This window comes from Anopheles moucheti, chromosome 2 (genome assembly GCF_943734755.1).
Source record: "Anopheles moucheti chromosome 2, idAnoMoucSN_F20_07, whole genome shotgun sequence".
Lineage (NCBI taxonomy): Eukaryota > Metazoa > Arthropoda > Insecta > Diptera > Culicidae > Anopheles > Anopheles moucheti.
Genome location: NC_069140.1, coordinates 95,593,540 through 95,615,040, shown reverse-complemented (window position 1 = coordinate 95,615,040; position 21,501 = coordinate 95,593,540). Strand labels below are relative to the sequence as shown.

Below are 21,501 nucleotides of genomic sequence, written 5' to 3'. Positions count from 1 at the left end.
TTTTTTCATTAATTACGAATAATCCCCGAATGATTCATTACGAATATACTAATGATTACTTGTTTCTTTTTTATATTATAATACGTGTGATTTAAAACAATGTATATAATTTTGCATTATAGTTCTATATTCATTTAACATTCCGATTTACAAAGATTTGCAAGAATATAAATAGATAGAAAGCGTTGTTTAGCTACGAAAACCGTTAGTGGTATACGTAAAAACGTATGGAATACCCGGGTATGCCGGTTGCTAACTTACGTGTGTAAATTTGGTTAACAACTCAAGGATTAAAAGAAAATTAAAGATGATACACAAATGAATAATAATACGTACATCCCACCCGCATTTAAATTCGAAATAAAAAGAAAAAAAGTCAGTCTGCCGAAACCCGGGATTGAACCGGGGACCTTTAGATCTTCAGTCTAACGCTCTCCCAACTGAGCTATTTCGGCGCCTTGTGTTCTCTCTTGCTAAAACACAAATATAACCCTTCGAGCAATACAATTTTGCTTGCGGCAGCTTGCTTAAACTTACCATCACATTTTCTAAAAAGAAATACTTAAGTTCGATTTAAATAAGTCATATAAGGAAAGCTCTTTTTTTCCAATACACTGTATAATATTGAAACAAAAAAATATATTGCACAGACTGCACGCTATTCGGTGCTATTATATACAACCCTGCTTGTCGTCCATTTACTGTTAATATCACGTCTCCTATTTCAAATTGGAATAGGTTTCCTTTTTTACATTCCTTCCTTACAACCTACATCTGCACACACATCCCTTTGCTTTCAGCATTGCTTAGCGTGGTTGGTAAAAATGGTCGAATCTTTTGTCGATATGCGACAGCAGTGCATCTGGCGGCGCAAATCGTCAAACGTCATGTAACATTTGGCACTATCCTTAGGGATCAGGTACAGGAAACAGTTGCTGATGACGAACGTTTGCAGCGATGGGAAACGGGCCGGTATCACATCCAGGATAGACACTTCCTGCAAAAGGCATGAATGGAGAAGGTTAACAATGATTGGGGTTACATATCGGTGGCTTTCGGAGCATATTACCGTCACGATCGTATCCATTACCAGCCGTTCGAGCTGCAGCATCGTGGGACAGTTGACAAATATGTGGCTGTTCACTGACATGTTCTGTATGACTAACGCCCGCAATTTCGTCAACAAGTTCAGATGCAGAAACGCGTTCGTGTCGAGCTCGTTGTCAAAGTGTTGCAGACAGAGAAAGGTCAGATTCGTAAAAGCGTTTGCGATCTGCTTAACAAAGTTGGTTTGGTCCTTCGCGGCGTTGTTGTAGTACAGCGTCGTAAGCATGCTCATCGGTGTTCCGCTGAACAGTGAGAGCTGTTTGTAAGGCATCACTAGTGTCTGTAGGCCGGGTAATTCCAACGTTTTCGCTGCATCCATTTTGCGACATCCCTCTAGATTAAGACACTGCAAGAGAAGGAACGAGTGAACGAGCGCACGTTGCTGGCAGTTGCCGCAAGTTACTTACGGTAAGTCCCTTAAACCCGTTAATAAGCTCGCTCACTTCACCGACCAGCTTGAAGTAGTTGATAGTGAGAGCTTTAAGAGACTTTGCGTACGAAAACATCTGAAGGAATTCGAAGTCGAATATATTACATATGTCGACGATGCGTAGTGTTTCGAGTCCTACGATGCTTCTGGAAAATATCCCTGTTCTGTCCAGCGGTCTAAGCAGTACCGGCGACACACTGTACGATATGTATTTGTCATTTTCCAGCAAGATACTCAACGCCTTCAGCGAACTAAAATCGCAACCAAACAGCTGCGCCACATGATCCTTGGAGATGAACGACACCTTAAGCTCGATAAGTTGCGCCGACACCGTGCTTAACAGATCCATTTCGCTGCGGTACCGTACGGTCAGATGCAACGTATGCAATCGTGGCGTATTGAGCCGACAGAGTGAGTTTTGATAGAACGAAATGTTGATCTTCTCGAGGCACGCACTGTCGATGTGGACACCGTTCGTAAGCGCCTCGTTGGCGGATATCTTTAGCTCGGTCAGGTGCAGCAAGTTGGGAATGTTGGCCACCACCAGCCCGAACGCGAGCTTATGCTCCGAGCGTAGAAACAACGACAAGGACTGAACCATGGCAGACCCGGTGCTGAACGATTTTATGATCGTGTCGAGCAACTCCTCAGTGTCCAGCATGGCGTTCGAGTAAAATTCGATGCTTTTTTGACGGCACAGCAGCTGCACCCCGACACCGGAGAAAAACTTTGCCTTGCCATAGTTGTAGAGCACCAGTTTCTGGCGACGTAGATAGTGAACCGAATTGATAATGTCGTTCCATCTGCTGCACACCAGCGAAACACGCTGTCGATCTTTCCATGGCAGGTAATCAAAAATACAGCAGAGCACCTGAAACCGAAAAGGTACGTTCGGAATTACACTCACTAGATAAGGGATTTTCTAAACACAGTTTTCATTACGTTACCTCGTTTGGAAGAGAGTTCAAATCCATTTGCCCTCAGGTTTTTGTCGCGAAGGGAGGCCAACACGTAAACACGCGAGACACTCGTGTGCGGGCTAGCGAAGCGTTGGGCGAAACTGTAAACACGTTATGCGTTACATAAAGCGGGCAGTAACGGGTTCGTTAAAAACTGTCGTTAATTTTGACGTACGGCTGTGTTCAAGATTTACATAAATTAGAAATACGCCGAATCCACATTCGTTAACGGATTTTATTCGATTTGGAGCAGAAGAAATATGTTTGCGCGTTCAAACTGTGAAGAAATTACCACAAAAGACTCAATGCATCCTGCCAGAATCCTATCCTTCTGTTGATACATTTAATTTTATTTCCCAAAACAAACCTCATCTCTCCTGTATAACCCTTTGCCAACGAAGTTTCGTTAAAAACTGTGCTGATGACATTTGGGTCTCGTTGAAAAAAGCGACCCATCGCAGTCAAACGACGGGAAGGCACAGAAGTGAATTGTGTTTGCTGCCGGAATCGTTGCCTGGCCTTTCATTTTTCTTGCTTCGCAATTGCGTATAGTGCTGCTGTCCGCCGTTTGCGTTTCCGCAAATTTTGGTGACGTTCGTACTAAATTCACACGGCCAGCCACCGTACCTCGCGCGGTGGAAGCGATGCTGCGGCGTGCGTATTTGCGCTAAAGCAGTTCCGCGATTCACACCTGCAGTTGTGAAAAGTACGAATCCGGTGGATCGGATTTTGTCTTCTCGGTGTGGTTTTGCCCCTCGGTGATTTTGTGAAGATAAGCCAAATTGCTGCCGTGTGTGAGTGTTTCTTATCGCAAAACCAAACTGGGAGTAACGACGATATCTGTCGACAAGGAAGAAAAGAAAAGTAGGGTGCCAGGCTGAAACCGATTCAAAAGTGTCACTAAAAAGGTGTGTGTCCGTGTCCCTGCGGTGCGTTTTGCGCGTGTGGGCCAAAGTTGCCCGGTGAAGATAAAAGTGGCAATTCTGCGTGTGCTTGTGCGTATGTCGCGTGTACATCTGTTCCGTAATAAATAGAACCATCGGCTTAGAAAAGAAAATATCACAGCAGCTTCAGAATGCCCACGTTTTACCGAACCGAGATCAACAAAACGGAATGGGAAGTTCCGGAAAAGTATCAGGTGCTGACCCCGGTCGGTAGCGGTGCTTACGGTCAGGTGTGGTAAGTGACGTATGCAATAAATAGTCCATTGAATAATTTACAATCTGTTTCGCTTATTTTCGTAGATGTTTATTGCGCTGACACCTTGTTTTTAAAGCTCCATATACCGACACCGGTGGTTAATGGACCGGAAAACGGCTTTATTTCGTCATCGCTTCAGTGCGAGCTGGTTATTCTCAACTAGCGAACCCCATCTAATTAATGTTAAAATGCTGTTTGAGCTGTGGCATCAGATAATAGCAATACAGTCGCCACCAATTACTCTTTTCCCTTCCTATTAGGTGCGCAACTGAGTAACGTTCACATTTTTTTCTCTATTTTTGGACGATTTATAAGATTTGTCGAGCGAGTACAATAATAAGAGTAGAATTCCCCATTTAAATGTGGGTAGCATTTTTTTCGATACTCCAATAAGGATTTGAGATGATTTGTTAGAAATTTGTACTGATCTGGATGGATCCACCAGTGTGCATCGTCTTCGAACGCTTTTAACCTTCATACTCAGATCTAATTCAAGAGCTTTTATTTTGCAACAAATTGAAACATGAGTTGGGGCTTGATTTTACTCGAGAGTCAACCTGCTGTAAGGTACTCTGTCCCGATGTGCTTTTGCATAATATGTGTGCTAATGAGATGTTAGCCATACGTGCATTGGATCTAAACGTTGGCAAAATCTCCCTTTGGTCTGTGAAGTATTTAAACATGATGAATAATATTAAACTCGCCAGCGGAATGATGCCATCGATTGATGCCTTCTATAAACTGCAACCTGAACCTGGCACAAAAAATACACATTAACACCAGCGCTTGGAGTGATCGGTCCCATCTCCACGCCGAATTGACATACGTGGTGTAGGCGCTTACGCGTCTGTTCCGCATGTTATTTCCATTTTTTGTGTTGACTGTTTGCACAACAAACCGGTTCGCACGGAGCTTCACAGATCACAAATCCCCGATGTTGAATAAGTTTGAAAAAGCAAAACTAAACATCAAACGCACATTGTCATGATCGCCAACACAGTAGTATGTTGCGTCGTCGGTCCGTCGACTTCCCATCGGCATTCAACACGAATACACACCCACCACAGCATCATTGTTTACTTGGATGAGATGTTTTGGGGTTTGGTTGGGCACTACAATTGGTAACATGCAATGCGATGCATTCGATGCACTACCAGTCCCTTTCGGATTTCCGTGTGATGCATTCCTATTTCCAACACTGTCCAATGCTGCCTCAAACTCCTAAAAACAAGTAGCTGTAAAAAGTAATAAATCTGAGGGAATATTTCCCATTTCCAACAGCGTCAAAACAGTCGATCACCACATAAACGGGTATGATAGCGCATATGGTCGTGACTTTCAAACAATGCCGTACACAGAAGTGTGTGGAAGGAGTGGCTGTATTCTATTAGAACCTCCTAATAGTGGGCAGGCAGTAGATTTTGATCAACATTTTTTTCGCTGCACGATCACAAAGCACAAGAAACAACGATCCCCGTCGTGGAGCGTGATTGGAGCCATAACATACGTACATATGCCGCCTTTCGTCTCTGCGTTTCTCCAGCCTCCAAATGGCATTGTGTGTGGGTTTTTGTGCGACGGGATGTAGTTGGGACGGCGGAATTCTTCCATCTGTGCCATGCTCGTGACCTTGGCGTAATGACGAACGTTCGGGTGTACCGGATTTACTATTTAGTGCACACCCGCTACGAAAGTAAATAAAACTTACATCCAGCTGCAAAAGCGTAAAGCGGAAGTAAAATAATTATTGTAAATAAATTAAACGTAAGCGAGCAAGCGACACTTCGCTTCACAGCGTTATTGTATGTTTCTACCGAACCGTGGGCTCTCGTTATATATTTTAGATATCTCATTGGTATGGAAACAGATAAGATTAAATGGCGCACTGCCATTTCACCTTACGCTGGTGCGAATGGTGAAGTCGGCAGAGGTTGACATTTTAACTTGACGTGTGTTATTTTACACGCCTCTTGAACTTCATTCCCGTTTCGAGCAACGAACAAGAAACCAAATTTGTTTGTGTTTAATGTTTACGTTCGTGTTATGTTCGTATATCGCGAGCCTTGCTGGGGTATTCGATTAGTAATAATTCTTTTAACTCATTTCTAACCTTTCGCGGGACGGTCAATCTGGTATCAGCACCCGGCATGATAACGCAAATATTTGCAAACATTACATCTGTATTAAAACCGCAATGGGTCTTTCCTTTTTGTTGCAATGCTGTTTGCTTGGAAATTATTGCCGGCCAATACACCCGTAATCTTTCCTTACTGTCATCAGTCGGAATGGGGAAGTGTTTCCTACTGATAATGGCTTTTGTTGATGGTTTAGAAAGGTGGACTGCTTAGGGGCTGGTCCATTTTAATACTACAATTAGTAGCATAAACGCATTAATATGCTGGCTGATAGGGAGAGAATTATTTGAGTGCAATAGTTTAAGGAATCTCAATATTCCGTTGTCATCGTGAGACATACACCGTACCATAACTGGCAACTTACGCTGGAGCTGATTCGGATTCATCAATTCATTAATCCGAATGAATTGCTTTGAATTATTATTATAAGAATTCGTAAATATCTGTAGATTTTTAACTAAATCCAACAAACTTCATTCATCAAAATATTGCTCAACTAACTGCAAGATTTCACAACCGGTATGCACACTTCCCTTAACTAAATGCAGAATGCGAATGGTCAGAGATTAATCAAGAATTTTGAAAATTGGATATGAATTGTGAATTGTTTAGAGATTCGTCAATCTTTTGCTATTCAAGTATTCCTAAATATTAATCATCTCTCAGAGTCTTTGACGATTTACAAATCTTCAGAAGTCCACGGAACTTCATGGATTCTTTAATTTTGAAATTGGGGATAAGTTGTGAATTATTGGCCGATTCCTAAAGATTAATCAACTCTCAGAATCTTAAAAGGTTCATCTTCAGAAGTTAACGTTACTTCAGGGAGTCATGTATTATTGGAGATAAATTTTTCAGAGTTTCATGTTATTTTCTTGCATTCAACTACTTTTTAACTACCTATAGTTTCCGTGGGACCGCTGAAGATGAGATACTCGTACTTTCTGTATAGGACATCACTCGATTTCGAGTAATACGACCAGGAGGCCTTTTGGCATCACCCGAGTTCGGAAACTCAGAGATTCAATCAATGAAACTTCAGAGAATCATGAATTGTTGGAGATTCAAGAATTTTTTCCGGTCCGCTCACGGGCTTAATGTTGAAGATGGATGATATTGCCATCCATACCTCCATACGGTCAATATATTATGCGCCGAGTTTCCAATAATCAAATTTACTGCCCCGCTAACGCAATTGGTCACTCTCCATACAAATAGACCACACGACAACTAGTGGTTGTGTCGTTTGTGAATCACCGATACCGATAGGTCGCGCACACGAACGATCTTGTGACAATTTAGTGCATCGTGTGCGTTTGTCATTGAAACCTCCTCGAAGTGAAACGTAAAATGCGGTCAATTTGCAACAATTGAACTGCTGCTCGAAGTGCGACTAATAGCCAAGTGTGCAAGGTATGATGGGCGCGCGGAGTACGACGAAGATTGTTTGCATGATTTACAAACAAACAAACAAAAAAAACAAATGCAATCGATCAGAAATTGCGTCTTGGGTGTTTCGCTACTGGAAGTTTAGTCCAGGTTGCATTAAAAATTATGAGAGTTGCATACTTCAAATTTGGTTTCGTACAGTACGCCCTGCTTTAACTTCCCACGAACCATTTCATCGAATCGATGCGAAGTTTGTGTTTCTTGCTACGCTACTGGCCAAAAACACCAGGAAGGACGAAGCGGCAGGACGTGAAGCGAGTTTGATTTAACCGGGCAGCAAGGTGTGAATAATTAGCCTGCAGTAACTGTTTTGTTTTACTTGACGACTTCTCGAGATGATGACGGTGATGATGATGCTGCTGCCCCTCGAGAATCCCCGCGGAGGAGAGGTTTGAAAAATGCTATAAATAACACGAAACGGCTAAACTAACGTATAAACAAATGGATGCTATCCGTGAACGCTGGGTGTACGCGTTCCGTAGCCGGCAGCCCGGTGCTGTAGGGCGGGTGGTTGTAACCCTAGGCCCATCGCTCACAGGTACAGACAGCAATGGTACAACCTATCTTTAATTGTCTCTGTGGCGCAAGGTACGCCACTGTGGTGTGCGGTGTTGTGCTAAGATGTTCGCCAAAATTATAGAATGTTTTGGAACAACGCGCAAGAAAGGTTCGGTTTTCTTTGTTTCGGGCAAGTGTTTGTGTGCGGTTGGTTTGTCAGTTGGTTTGCCACCTGTGTGTACATCTAGTTCCGCCAAACACGCTGCGACTTTGATGCAGTTTGGTACAGCAGATAAAAACAAATTGAATTTATGTTTGTATAAATTGGGGAATAATGGTCGAAAAGTTGATGAAAACAATCAAAATAAGTCGACTTGTGCGTCATTTGTATGAGTCGTCCACGTTATTATCGCATTGCACAACCATAGGAACAATAATGGTTTAAATTATGGTTCTTTTGTTACACGTACTCGATAATTTCATGTGCAATAATCATTAAATAGACATTTCATAAGTTCAATCATTAAAACCCCATTACACTTCACGCAATATAGCGATGATACACATCACATGAAATGCTTAGTGTCTCGTTCAACTATTATTATAATGAACTCTGTATTCAATTAATTGATTAATATCCAGCTCTTCTGGTAGTCATAATTATATAAATATTTTCTATTAAACCTTCTTGAAATGACTAACGTTAAGTTTAATGAATCTTTCCAAAGATTTCTCTCAGTTTTTTCGTGATTCTTGTGTTATCTTTAACACTTTATCACTCTTTGATTTTGCAAATTTCCAAATTGTTCTTCTGTGTTGACTGGTTCTGCCCTGGCGGGAATTTCCCTGGGTAAATACTGGCGAATTCTCCCAATTTCTCCGTCGGTTGACTGGCAATTTGATAAATTGTATACTTTCAGGGATTTCTAAACTGTCCACTGTCGCTGTCTAATCTGTCTGACATTATGTTTTATCGTTGCGTAATTAGCATTAGGTTTGATCACGCACCACTATTTGCCAAGCATTATGATTGAAGCGTATTTCTCCACTACCGAATGTCCTTTCATGGCCTGGAATTAATTTGTTTTTCTTTCTCACACCCACTTCCAGCTCGGCAATGGACACGGAACACAATGTAAAGGTGGCAATCAAGAAGCTGGCCCGACCGTTCCAGTCGGCCATACATGCCAAACGCACCTACCGGGAGCTGCGCATGCTGAAGCACATGAACCACGAAAACATAATTGGCCTGCTGGACGTGTTCCATCCCGGGGACAACACGCTCGAATCGTTCCAGCAGGTCTACCTGGTCACGCACCTGATGGGCGCCGACCTGAACAACATCATCCGCACCCAGCGCCTCTCGGACGAGCACGTCCAGTTCCTCGTGTATCAGATCCTGCGCGGTCTCAAGTACATCCACAGTGCCGGCATCATCCACCGGGTAGGTTGCTGCCGGTTATCGAACAATATTACCTTCACAGCTCATGCAACACCATGCCAATGGTGATTTGGTGTGTGTGGACCGTGTCGGCGCCACCGGGTACGTTGCGTGTCAAAATAAAATCATTTGACAGAGTGATAAGAGAAGACAGACGTGTGGATATGGCGGGCGGTGGCCCCTACACGAATGGGTCCTTGATCCGGCTCGGCCTCTGTTTGGTTAAAAATTGAATCAATACTTTACCACATTACCTCCTTTCTCTGCATGACAATCATTACCCTTTTTCGTCGCACTGACTGACCAAAACCTCATACCAATTCTGTTTGCTTTACCCCTTCTATCCGTAGGATTTGAAACCGTCCAACATTGCCGTGAATGAGGATTGCGAGCTGAAAATATTGGACTTCGGATTGGCCCGACCGACCGAGAACGAAATGACCGGTTACGTTGCGACGCGCTGGTACCGAGCGCCTGAAATTATGCTCAACTGGATGCACTACAATCAAACGGTGGACATCTGGTCGGTCGGGTGCATCATGGCGGAGCTGCTAACCGGCCGGACACTCTTCCCCGGCACGGACCGTATCCTTTTTTCCATCCAAAAGCATTTTGTACATGTTTGCATAGCGTTGTTTGTGTTAACCTCTTTACGTCTATAAGCTTTGTGGTTAACCTGGCTTTGTGCGATAGACTAACCTTTCTAACATGTTTACATTACGCGGGTTAAGGGATATACATTCATTTCCAAAAACAAATATTCTGTTTGCTCTAAGCTGTTTAAGCCATACTTCCTTTACTTCCTTCCGTCGAACTTCCTTTGTTTGTTTCGTTTCCTTTCCGCAAAACAAATCTTTTGCTCTTCTTTATGTGTCAGATATGGTTACCAAAATGTTGTGCAGCCATGCATTACTAGTCAGCATATAGTGTATTACTCTCTCTACTTTAATATTCCCGCTGGACCCGGGGTCATAATGTTAACGTGATTTTCTTTCACTCCGACTCGATACGTGTTTGTTTTCCCTCCATTTCGCCCAAACTCATCTTACCAGACATTCACCAGCTAAACCTTATCATGGAGATACTCGGCACACCGAACGATGAGTTTATGGCGAAAATCTCCTCCGAAAGTGTGAGTAAATATATTAGTTTTTTTTCTCTTCTTACTTTTAGCTATTTTACTTTGGAGGTTTCAGGAGCTTTTGCACGCTTTACACACGGGTATTAATATTAAGCACGCATTGGGAGTTTGTTTGATTTGGTTTAACCCAACCCCAACCACCTCACTACGCTGGATTTGTACGATCGATGTTAGGTTTAGAAAATGTGACAAATTGCAAAAGGATAGCATTTTAATTATTGACTACTAGAAAGGTCAAAGACACTGGTATTTGGGAGCTGCTAGCAATGCATTTAGCGCTAGTGTGTAACCTAAACCCCCTTACCGACCGCTGTTCATTGACCACCCATAATCTGCACTGCAATCACTCAAAGTGCGCGGATCAAGTACGTCCAGTGGTAAACGCGTAGCTAATAGTCCGCTTTTGAAACACACATCATACACCCCCTTTGCCGTAAACGCTGGTTGGAGCAAAAACTTCAGTATCTCCAACCAACCAGCACTCTAGCGATCGTCCGATCGGAGCACTGAGTTTTGCTGTCAAACGTGATTAGAAAAAACGGTTACGCGACGACGACAGTGATTCAGCCCGGGTTGGCTTTAGGCAGACGAGAAGGTGAGCTTATTATATTACTCGCACCAGCTGACGGTCAACCGTGCAAAGGGTTGAGGCGCAAAACAGTGCGTTCGCAATCTGTCCACCCAGTGGTAAATCGTGCCAGTGGTGATCGATTGCGAAGGGTGTTTTAAGAGGCAGTTTGGGGCTATTGAAAGATTGCTCCGGTTTTTTTTGCAAAACTAATATCCATCGGGGTAATTTTAATTGTATCGGGTGGGGTCTTAATGGATGGTCCGTTCCTATCATGAATCAAATTTATTTCCAGTTTTCGCGCGTGTTAATTTGAAATAGTTGCAAATAGTGGCCAACATTTCTTTCTCGGTCATACACGGTATGTCCGTCGAACACCGATAGAATGCAGTTAATTTGAGTTTTAATTGTGCTCATAACACACACTGCTAAGACTGTGTTAACCAATCGTCACTGATTGACTTTATCTTTGCCTTTCTTTATATGCTACTGCACACAATGTGTGGAGTGCGGACGGATTGGGTACGTTCGACCGTACGTCCCAACTTGTACAACATTCTACAAATTCCTGCACGTTTTTCTTAATAGTTGAGATTTTTCTGCTGCCATTCCGGTCATCTCCATTCGCACACTTACTTCATTGCATTCAGTCTTTCCAACGACTCCCAAAGCAGCATCTTATAGCTTTGGATTCAAATCGTTCATTCGATCGATATGTGCAGGGTTTTCATAGGTCAGAATAAAAAGTCATGTACAACACTTTAAATTCTTGTGATCGTCAACAGTTTTCTGCTCTGATAGTTGCTTGAGCCACTTCACATCGAAGTGTTACGGCATGGATTTGGATGCTTCAGTAATGCACATCCTGCACTTGCGAACCCTGCAAAGTAATCAAGGGTGGTGAAAAACAGGAAAAGGAGTGGACGGACGGGGATTTTCCAGCCCCAAACAGTGGAGTAGCGGGGTGGCAAGCTATTTCACTGGCGTTCTTTTAGCAGCAGCAAGTTATTGCAAACCGGGTGTACAAATATGTGCAGACTGCGCTTATCAGAAAAAGGGCAGACGAGAAACAACACCACTATTTCCCACAAATGTCGCCCAACTACGCAGACACATGGTATCGGGTGTGTATTTGTGCGCCAGTGTACTTATCTTATCATCATTCCATACATGCGGAGAAGAAAGATGGGGTTTGATTAAGTTATTATCTGTCATATATGTTGGTGGTTTCTTTGGACATACCCATGTGGTTTATTTTTCCCAATTTGGTATTCGACGTGTTGGGTAACCGTACATCAAATCCACAAGTTTTGCTCCTCTTGTTGCCTTTTTATGGTTGTTTAGTTAACACAAGTGAACATCAATTAGACATTCTGACACCGTCACGTGCAACTTACGAAAGCTAGGGTAGGAAATATAGATGTTAGTTGGTAAAAAATCTGCTAATCGGGTAGACACTCATATACTGCAGGGGGGGTGTACCAAACGTGTTTGATTGGATATGAATTATTGTAAAAAAAGAACCGAGAGAGTTCTCTCACACTCTGTGCCGAAACCCGGGATTGAACCGGGGACCTTTAGATCTTCAGTCTAACGCTCTCCCAACTGAGCTATTTCGGCAGGTGGGGGGCTGGTGCGTTATACCGATACTGGTGCAGGTGGTTGAGCAATCATGCACATTCATATTAAACAGGAAGACCTGTCACTGGATAGGGGATGTTCTCCCTTATATCCACTTTGCTGTGTGCTTCTGTGAGGAAATGCACAAGTACTTGAATTACATTACAAGTCATGTACAATTACATGGTACATATCTTCAAAATGTGTGTGTGTCAAACTGGGTCACATAACTATTTAGAATAACTTTGAGGATTTTACAAAAATGTATGAATTTTTCATGTTTGCAATACTATAATGCGAGGAATGTTCATAACGATGACTATTATTTCTGATAGAGGTTCAGGAGTTCTTAAACTAACAGTACATAATAATATAAAGTGAAAAAAAAAAATAAAAACGAGAAATTTCTGCCGAAACCCGGGATTGAACCGGGGACCTTTAGATCTTCAGTCTAACGCTCTCCCAACTGAGCTATTTCGGCAAGTGGGGGGCGGGGAACTTATTACACAATAGGTAAACCCTACGTATTTATGATATACATATTATATTATATTATAAAATTTTTGAACGAAATGATGTATTAACAAGAATTGTTGAGGTGTGGTTTTACTATAACATCATCAATTCGTCATCTAAATTTACGGTAATATTGAAATTAATCTTAATCTTACATTGTGATTCTAAATATAGTAATCTTATCCACAAATTTAAACATTGCAATCCCCCCATTTTATTAGCGCACTATTTTCTCTGAGACTCTTTTTGGAGGTCAAGATATCTGAAGGATAATATTTAAAGTTTGCAACAAATTTGTGTTTCGTTATGTTGTGCCAAAATATATTCTCACGGTACAATTTGAAATTAATAGACAGAATTAATTAGTCAATAAATTGAAAAGCAATTGTGATGCTCACTTTTGTGTCTATTCTTCAGTTTTATATTATTATATTAAATATAATATATATATTTATTATTTTATATTTTATATATATTAACTATCAAGTTATTTTATATATTATTATATATAAAAACACAACATAATCGATCGGTTATCGATATATCGTTTAAAACTTGAGGCACACGAGAAAAAAGAAGTTTTCTCTTTGCCGAAACCCGGGATTGAACCGGGGACCTTTAGATCTTCAGTCTAACGCTCTCCCAACTGAGCTATTTCGGCGCGTCGAGAGAGGTGATGGTAAAAGCACTACCCGTTGCGCTACGCTGTATCATTCTTCTACAGTGTACAGTTCAGTCCTCATTTATTAGATAAAGTAACTATTTTAACAATCTATTTACTAACACACGATTTGCATGACTGGGAACTTTATGCTCTACAATGCCAATAACATCAAACAAGAAGCATGTCACGTTGAAACCTTAACTTTGGTCCAAACAATTATGGCGCTGTTTCCTGCCACACTTTGGTTGCCTATCGCACCATTTTCGACTCTTTGGACCGTTTACGTGAATTACTGATGACCCATGACTTTCGATGACGACGAATGACGCACTGTTCATCTGCACCCAGATATTGACCATCTGACACGCGTTATGTTTTTCTGCGGTGCGCCCAACGAAGAACTTATGCAAAAAATCACCAGCGAAGAGGTAGCGCTCTTGCTTTTTGAATTGTCTTTGGAAGAAATAGTTAAGCCCAAGATAGCGTTTAACTGTGTTTGATACATGTACCGCTCAAAACATTACTTAACGTTTGGAATGTTATCTTGCTTTCTACAACACAGGCTCGTCACTACATCAAATCACTACCGAGGACAGAAAAGCGCAATTTCAGTGACGTTTTCCGTGGTGCTAATCCGCTTGCCATCGATTTGCTGGAGAAAATGCTGGAACTGGATGCAGACAAACGGATAACGGCGGAACAGGCGTTGGCCCATCCGTGAGTAGAGTTTCATACGTTCGAGTTTTACACGGAAATTTGGCAAAATTACTCATAATTTTTGTATGTTACGCATTGCAGCTATTTGGAGAAGTATGCAGATCCGTCCGATGAACCGACCTCGTCACTGTATGATCAAAGCTTCGAAGACATGGACCTGCCGGTCGAACGGTGGAAGGGTGAGAATTGACCACCGCAGCCGGTCAACAGTACAGTAATCTAACACGCAACACTTTCATTCCGTTTATTTCTTCAGAACTGGTCTTTAAGGAAGTGCTCAACTTTGTCCCGCAGCAGCACGCACACATTGGCGGTGAACCACAGGCGTAAGATGTACCCATCTGGGAATCGGAAATACCAACAAAGGAAGGAAGGAGGACGGACTGTTGCCATTTTCATCATGCAAAAACGAGAAATACGGAACTGTATTGTATTCTTAAAAGGTCGAATGGGAATTCAATGTCCCGGGATAAAATTGGCTCAAACCGGATGTGTTCTCTAGTAGCAGTCAGGCGGGAGGACACTCCTTTTTAAATTTTCTTTATAATTGCATCGCGTCTAACGCTTGCCTTCAGGTGGTGTGATGAAATGGACCACCGTACGGGTAGTAAGTGGTAGAAAGGAGTTGCAAAACCAGAAGTGGTGAAAGAAAGGCAAAACTCCCTTTGCCTAACACCAACTAGTGTAGTAAGCGATGATGGCAGATGATGTAGTAAATTTATTGAAAAAAAAAACACAAACCGGATTACGGTAAGGCAGTAACATCCCGTCCCGTGTTTTGGCGAAGATTATTTGCCACAACTACCAGTTATACAAGTTATACAGAGATTATGAAAACTCGCGCGGCACAATAATACACCACAAGGTACGGAAAGGACCGTACGCCAGGGAGAAGCAGCGCTGAAGTGTACTTCGAGTAACAACACATAACAACAACCTATTTGATACGGAATAAAAATACCAGCAAATTAACTGTAGCAAAAAACATTTACAGTGTTACATGTATAGTGGTTTGGTTAAAAATAAATGTTATACAATACGTTTTGTTGCTGAAATTTGGACATATTGAAAGTGTTTTGACAAAACAGAACAAGCTTCAGGATGTGGAATTGTTATTATTTTTTGTGATGGTTAATAAATATTCGAACACTAGAGACTTGAAATTGTAGTAACTTGTTTTAGCAAGTGAAATTACTTGTTGTAACGCTAAAATCAAGATGCACCGTTAAATATAAATGGCAGCCAAATTCAATCGCAGTGGGGGATCAATCCCCTTGGAGGCCCATGGTAGAATTATAAATGGGGCCTATAATTTAAAAAAACGATGAATTGGAGGGCATTGAAGCCCTTGAAATGAGGCAAAGCTAAAGGCGCAGTAAGAAGGGGCCCCTGAACTCACTTTGAATCATCCCACGGGTAGTTCGGCGGTCAAATTTCAGCAGGGGCCTCTTGTGGTACCCTTCGGGGCCCCCTCTAGCATAAGGAAACTGGGCCTATGTATACAACTACTACACACATGTTTTGGGGCCCCCAACACGGCGAGGCCCTAGGCGACCGCCTATTCCGCCTACTGTTTGATCCGCCGTTGATCCCTTTTCTCAACTCAACCACGAATCCGAAGATCGAACTATTAAATAAACTTTTATTAAACACACTATTGTCCACAAAATATACATCATATAAACACGTATGTACGTAAAAGCGTTTAGAAGAAAGCGTCGCCACCAGCAGATGCTGATCGCGCCTCATAATTGCATGCGGTTATGTACTGAGTATATAGTTTGCATGAAAATACCGACGAGCTGAGCTGTGCCGGTGTGCCCGAAGGACGTGGACACCGCTCAGCATACGACGATACGGATAAAGAGCAGTACAATAGATGTTAATACCACATATCACAACATGTCACATATAACAGCAGATTGACTAGCGGTACTGTTTGCCTCCCACATTCCCACATTCCCACATGGTTATTCTTCTTCTTGATGACAATATTTGTTGGGGACAACAGAGAGCAAAATGGAAAGAATTAAGTGTATTTAAGTATTTAATGAAATACCTATTGTAATGTATTTAATGCCGTAAGTATTTAATGTCCTGCTCACAAAAGCTAGAGAAGCACACGGTCATCTCAGTCGTCATTGCATATTATTTGTAAGCGCTTTTCCTTTCGTCGAAGTCTCTCCGCGCATGCGATCGGACACGCCAAAAGCGACCGGTTTTGTGATTTCTGACACCAAGAGAGCATCCATGAAAGGAGATAACATCAATCCGATCCGCACAAGGATCCGCCATGTTTGTATATGATGTTTGCTCACGTTATCAGTCACTGTGAGGCTATTGATCAATTAGAGATCTTCTACGATTGGCTATTAGTTACACATACTATCAAACAAGGGTCCTCTCCGGAGAGCGATGGGTAGAGTAAATAGCTCAGCTACTGTGGGGAGAATACTCCGTCTCATTTCATCCATCCAGTTCCTACAGTGCGTCTCAAAACTGTACAGCAGTTCAGTTTTTTAATTATTAGCAGTAGGAAATGTGCAGTGCCACTATTTCCGAAATCATTATGTATTGTTTATTGTTCGGTTATTTCGCAATAATTATACCTCTTGTCGTCATGGAGTTTCCGGGGGTTTAGAAGGATTCCATACATAAATATATGATTTCAATACTCCTTATTGTTATTTCCATAAAAATGAACTTGGTTAGAGTCATATAAGGGTGCTAGCACATTTGGACGAACGGAAAGAGAGGAAAGATCAGTCGACGGATCAAGCGCAATGATCACTAGAGGGAAGGGTGCAGCTATATGAAATGATACCACGTGGTACGGAAATTTGTGCTATCTCTTCGCTTATCATGCTCTCTTGGTGTCGGAACCCAAAAATTTCATCGTTTCTGGAGCGTTTTCGACGGACGGAACGGCGCAAAATACGAAAGAGAGGCAGGATCAGTTTTGCCTTTTCCCCCTTCACTCTAATGCGTTTGATAGGAATGTGAGAGGAATGTTCTTGTATAATATACCTTAATTCTCACATTCCGGTCACCAAAGAAATTGAATTTATGGGTATATATGGGTATGTGCCTTGCCTTGTTATCACTGGCAACTATGAAAGTAAATAAACATAAACATGGTTTGTTGCTGCATTCTATTCAGTGCCAGTGCCAATCTTCTTATCCAAATTGCTGAGCCCATTTGGATTGGGTAACATTACCAACCGGTTTGCTGCGCGTACGACGTGTTTACCGGATGCTGTGCGCAGCGTCCTTGCCAGGATGTGCCGAAATAATACGCCCCATTTCCCGCAAGGAAGGATGCATGTTGTCTTGTTTGACGATCACCAGTTGATTTTCTTTCAGGGATACTGATCGACCATTGCAATACTTGGCTCGCGCTTGCAATTGCTGTAAGCAAGTAAATCGCAACTCATTTCATGCTTTCAGCCCGAATCTAGCAGCAAGCACCATAAGCCACTCTTGATGCATCTGCTAAAATTTGTATCTGCAGACGTGACAGCAGACAGACAGGCAGACGTGATTAATGCCATTATGCGAGAAAAAAAAAGCTGGCCGATTCCGGGGCATTTTGTCACAACTTCAAAATTCGCCAGGGGCCTCTTGTGGTACCCTTCGGGGTCCCCACTGGCATAGGAGACTGGGCCTATGTATACAACTACAACACACATTTTTTGGGCCCCCAACACGGCGAGGCCCTAGGCGACCGCCTACTCCGCCTACCGTTTGATCCGCCGCTGTTCAATCGCATGATTGTTTTTACGAAAACATAATGTAAGGATGTATGTTCTGTTTCCATGTTGTGAAACGGAATATTTATTGATATTTTTATTAGCACGCAGAGGTTGTAGATGTTATATAAACAATTAATAATGCATAAATAGAGGATGTTCGTAAATGTAGCAAATGTAAAAGTACTGCCTAAGCATTTAAGTTGCAACTTGAGAGAGGACTTCTCACCCTGGTTTCCGTAGTGTAGTGGTTATCACGTCTGCTTCACACGCAGAAGGTCCCCGGTTCGAACCCGGGCGGAAACAGATGAAGTTTTTTTTTTATTCCTGTTTTCTTCAACACCATTACACCGCAGAGCATAATTTCTTTCTCATTTTGCTGGCATGTTAGGCCACCTTCAGTTAATTACGTACGACATTGTTTTGCTGCACAAGGATATTTAAGTTTTATTGTTATCTCCTTTGCGTATTGGTAGTAAATAATGTGGTTGCGTTGTTTTTAAAGCAGAACAGCTTTCGTTATGATTGCTGCAGCTAGGGATGCCCTCAATAAATCATACTACGCATGGATAACTAGACATTTCTTAGGATCGTCGTTGTCGTCGTTCCACAATATCCTGCCCCGTTGTCGTTGTACGTCGTCTTTGTCGGGCGCTGCTCAACGGTTACATATGGATTGGATGCTGTGGGTTATACACACCTGCTACTATGATCTTCCACAACGTGCATGTGCACAGTGCAAAGCTATATCCTTCCTCAGGTTACTACAAGCAGAAGAGGCCGCATTTGGAGCGATATTTTTATTATTATTCATCAGCATTAGTGGTTTTTTAGATGTCACTTGGGTTCCATCATATTGGTTTCTAACAGTAGATAATTTCGTTGATTGCTATGTATACAGTCTACGGGTCAGATCCAGATGGAATATTGAACATAAAGCCAAATATTTAACGTGTACTACCCGCTCACTATCACACGCATTTTCCTGATGTTTTTCCGCTACATTGTGCGAGTGTCACATTGTACACTACGCCTTTCTCTACAGTTTTGGTACAGCTGCTCCGATGGTCAATTAATGGTTTGTTAAAACATACAGAAAATCATACGATGCGATACGTATTGGAAAAAGATGGCTATTACCCGGTTAAGTGTAATTAGTACATCGATCTATTATTAGGTTAAATAGTTTTGTTTGGTTGTTTGTACTGTCTGTTAAGCCTGTGTGTGGGTGACTGCGTTTCTCCTCCCCTGCCTGCCCCCCTTTTTAAGGGTTACACATCTACCATTGACGTCTAAAATGCACTGGATAATACAATGATAGTGAATAGAGATTATTTACCTTACTTTTGTTCGACCCCAAGCAGCTTCCGGACGGCTTCCACCATCGAGTTGGGTTTCTTCTTCAGATCCTCGGCACCGGATCCCTTAAGCAGCCAGTAACCAGCAACACCCACCAGAGCTGCAGTTTGGATGAGCTGATATAGGAAAGCGTTTTCCTGCTGGAAAGCGACCATTTTCCCATCACCTTGGTAGCGGTCGTTAAAATGGTCCCGCTCGCGAACATTGCGACGCCCTTCGGCCTCCCGATGGGCAACGTTCTGGCGGCGGCGATCATCTTCCAAACGACGTTCCGCACGTTCGAATCGGCGTTCGGCTTCTTCCAGTTCGCCATTCTCCCTGCGTTCCATTCTACGTGGATCGTCCTCAGTGCGTTCTCTGCGAGTAGTTTCACGACGTTCGGCAATTCGACGTGTTTCTGGCTCACGTCGACTATTTTCACGACGGTCCTCTGCTGCAGCTACGCGTCTTTCTACAGCACGTTCTCTACGGTCCTGAAGGCGTTCCTCGGGAGATTCTTCTGAACGAGCTGCTCGTCGGTTATCCAATATGTTTTCGCGACGTTGCTCTCGGTTGTCTTCGCGGCGATCTTCAAGGCGTTCGTCACAGCGATCCTCTCGTTTCATCCGACGTAGGTCTTCCTGGCGATCCAGTTCCTGCCGACGTTCGTTCCGGTTATCATCTCGAAGGTCTTCTCGTCGATCCTCTCGTACATTCTCTCGACGGTCTTCTCGACGTTCATCTCGGTTACCATCGCGAAGATCTTCACGGCGATCTTCTCGTACATTCTCTCGACGTTCCTGTCGGCGTTCGTCTCGGTTAGCATCGCGAAGATCTTCATGGCGATTTTCTCGACGATATTCTCGGGAATCTTCAAGACGTCCTTCTCGCAGATCCTCTCGACGTTCCTGTCGGCGTTCTACTCGGTTACCATCACGAAGATCTTCTCGGCGGACCTCTCGGGAATCTTCTTGACGTTCTTCTCGAAGATCCTCCCGTCGTTCCCGACGACGTTCATCTTGGTTATTGTCTCGGATTTCTTCACGGCGAGCTTCTCGACGCTCCTCTACACGTTCGTCTCGTCGTCCATCTCGATTGTCAACTCGGAGATCTTCCCGACGATCCTCACGGGAATTTTCCTGACGTCCTTCCCGCAATTCCATTCGGCTTTCCTGTCGTCGAACATCTCGATTGTCAACTCGAAGATTTTCTCGGCGATCTTCCCGACGGTCCCCACGGGAATCTTCCTGACGCCTTTCCCGCAGATCCGCTCGGCCTTCCCGTCGTCGTTCATCTCGACTATCATCTCGAATTTCTTCTCGGCGATCTTCCCGACGGTCCTCACGGGAATGTTCTCGGCGCTCTTCTTGGCGTCTTTCGTCACGATCGTTTACACGACGATCTTCCTGACGACGTTCTACTAGGCGTTGTTCTCGGTCCTGCAATCGTTCGTCATGGCGATCTTTCATGCGGACCTCTCGACGATTCTCTGCACGTTCCTCGAGCCGATTTTCACGCCTAGATAGCACTACCTCATCTCCACGACGTTCTCGGGTGATCTGAGCACGATCGGTGTCACTGCGAGCTAACCGTTCTTGGCGATGTACGTCTACCAGTCGATCAACTCCACGGTGGTTCACCTTTTCGTGCCGATCCTCCACGTCGCGATATCTATCCAGCCGATTGAACAGCAGTAGCCGTTGCTCCTGATCTTGATCCAAGCGATCGATCCTCCGGTCAGAATAGTGCTGCCTTTCGCCGACATCATCTGTACACGCTTCCGCCGCTAGGTTGCGACGTTCTTGTGCCAACGAAGCAACACTCTGCACGCTGGCCACCAGCCCGATACAAACTACCATAAAAATGGTTCCCTTTTTGGCCATCCTAACGTATCCGGTAGCCATCACTGACTGACACCTTCAAGCACAATAGCACAACCAACTTTATTGTGAGCCCACTGGTAGGTTAA

The 21,501-nt window shown here is 43.2% G+C and overlaps 3 protein-coding genes and 5 non-coding genes across 8 annotated transcripts; 2 read left to right on the top strand and 6 right to left on the bottom strand.

Annotated features, from left to right (window-relative positions):
* Positions 1 to 382: 382 nt before the first annotated feature.
* Positions 383 to 455, bottom strand: Trnaf-gaa (transfer RNA phenylalanine (anticodon GAA)). Its single transcript has one exon. It is a non-coding gene; the product is annotated as a tRNA-Phe (tRNA).
* Positions 456 to 625: 170 nt separating this feature from the next.
* On the bottom strand, positions 626 to 2,592 carry LOC128297759 (uncharacterized). Its single transcript, XM_053033451.1, has 4 exons — positions 2,485 to 2,592; positions 1,515 to 2,408; positions 1,070 to 1,453; positions 626 to 997 (listed from the first exon to the last, which is right to left on the bottom strand). Exons 1-4 carry the CDS (start codon positions 2,509 to 2,511, stop codon positions 797 to 799), a joined length of 1,506 nt encoding a protein of 501 aa, XP_052889411.1. The 5' UTR covers positions 2,512 to 2,592; the 3' UTR covers positions 626 to 796.
* A 379-nt stretch (positions 2,593 to 2,971) lies between these two features.
* Positions 2,972 to 14,847, top strand: LOC128299685 (mitogen-activated protein kinase p38b-like). The gene is made up of 7 exons (XM_053035717.1): positions 2,972 to 3,675; positions 8,889 to 9,222; positions 9,570 to 9,804; positions 10,272 to 10,351; positions 14,291 to 14,445; positions 14,527 to 14,624; positions 14,702 to 14,847. Exons 1-7 carry the CDS (start codon positions 3,572 to 3,574, stop codon positions 14,773 to 14,775), a joined length of 1,080 nt encoding a protein of 359 aa, XP_052891677.1. The 5' UTR covers positions 2,972 to 3,571; the 3' UTR covers positions 14,776 to 14,847.
* On the bottom strand, positions 12,476 to 12,548 carry Trnaf-gaa (transfer RNA phenylalanine (anticodon GAA)). The gene has a single exon. It is a non-coding gene; the product is annotated as a tRNA-Phe (tRNA).
* On the bottom strand, positions 12,957 to 13,029 carry Trnaf-gaa (transfer RNA phenylalanine (anticodon GAA)). Its single transcript has one exon. It is a non-coding gene; the product is annotated as a tRNA-Phe (tRNA).
* On the bottom strand, positions 13,653 to 13,725 carry Trnaf-gaa (transfer RNA phenylalanine (anticodon GAA)). Its single transcript has one exon. It is a non-coding gene; the product is annotated as a tRNA-Phe (tRNA).
* Positions 14,848 to 18,427: 3,580 nt separating the features above from the next.
* Positions 18,428 to 18,500, top strand: Trnav-cac (transfer RNA valine (anticodon CAC)). Its single transcript has one exon. It is a non-coding gene; the product is annotated as a tRNA-Val (tRNA).
* Positions 18,501 to 18,624: 124 nt separating this feature from the next.
* Positions 18,625 to 21,501, bottom strand: LOC128299684 (trichohyalin-like). The gene has a single exon (XM_053035716.1). The coding sequence runs from the start codon at positions 21,434 to 21,436 to the stop codon at positions 19,535 to 19,537; it is 1,902 nt and encodes a 633-aa protein (XP_052891676.1). The 5' UTR covers positions 21,437 to 21,501; the 3' UTR covers positions 18,625 to 19,534.

Coding starts and splice junctions, on each gene's coding strand:
- LOC128297759 (XM_053033451.1), bottom strand. CDS start 2,511: ATGGATTTGAACTCTCTTCCAAACGAG. Junction 2,409..2,484: donor TGAACTCTCTTCCAAACGAG/GTAACGTAATGA, acceptor TTTCGGTTTCAG/GTGCTCTGCTGTATTTTTGA. Junction 998..1,069: donor TAATGGATACGATCGTGACG/GTAATATGCTCC, acceptor TGCCTTTTGCAG/GAAGTGTCTATCCTGGATGT.
- LOC128299685 (XM_053035717.1), top strand. CDS start 3,572: ATGCCCACGTTTTACCGAACCGAGATCAACAAAACGGAATGGGAAGTT. Junction 3,676..8,888: donor GGTGCTTACGGTCAGGTGTG/GTAAGTGACGTA, acceptor ACCCACTTCCAG/CTCGGCAATGGACACGGAAC. Junction 14,446..14,526: donor GAACAGGCGTTGGCCCATCC/GTGAGTAGAGTT, acceptor TACGCATTGCAG/CTATTTGGAGAAGTATGCAG.
- LOC128299684 (XM_053035716.1), bottom strand. CDS start 21,436: ATGGCTACCGGATACGTTAGGATGGCCAAAAAGGGAACCATTTTTATG.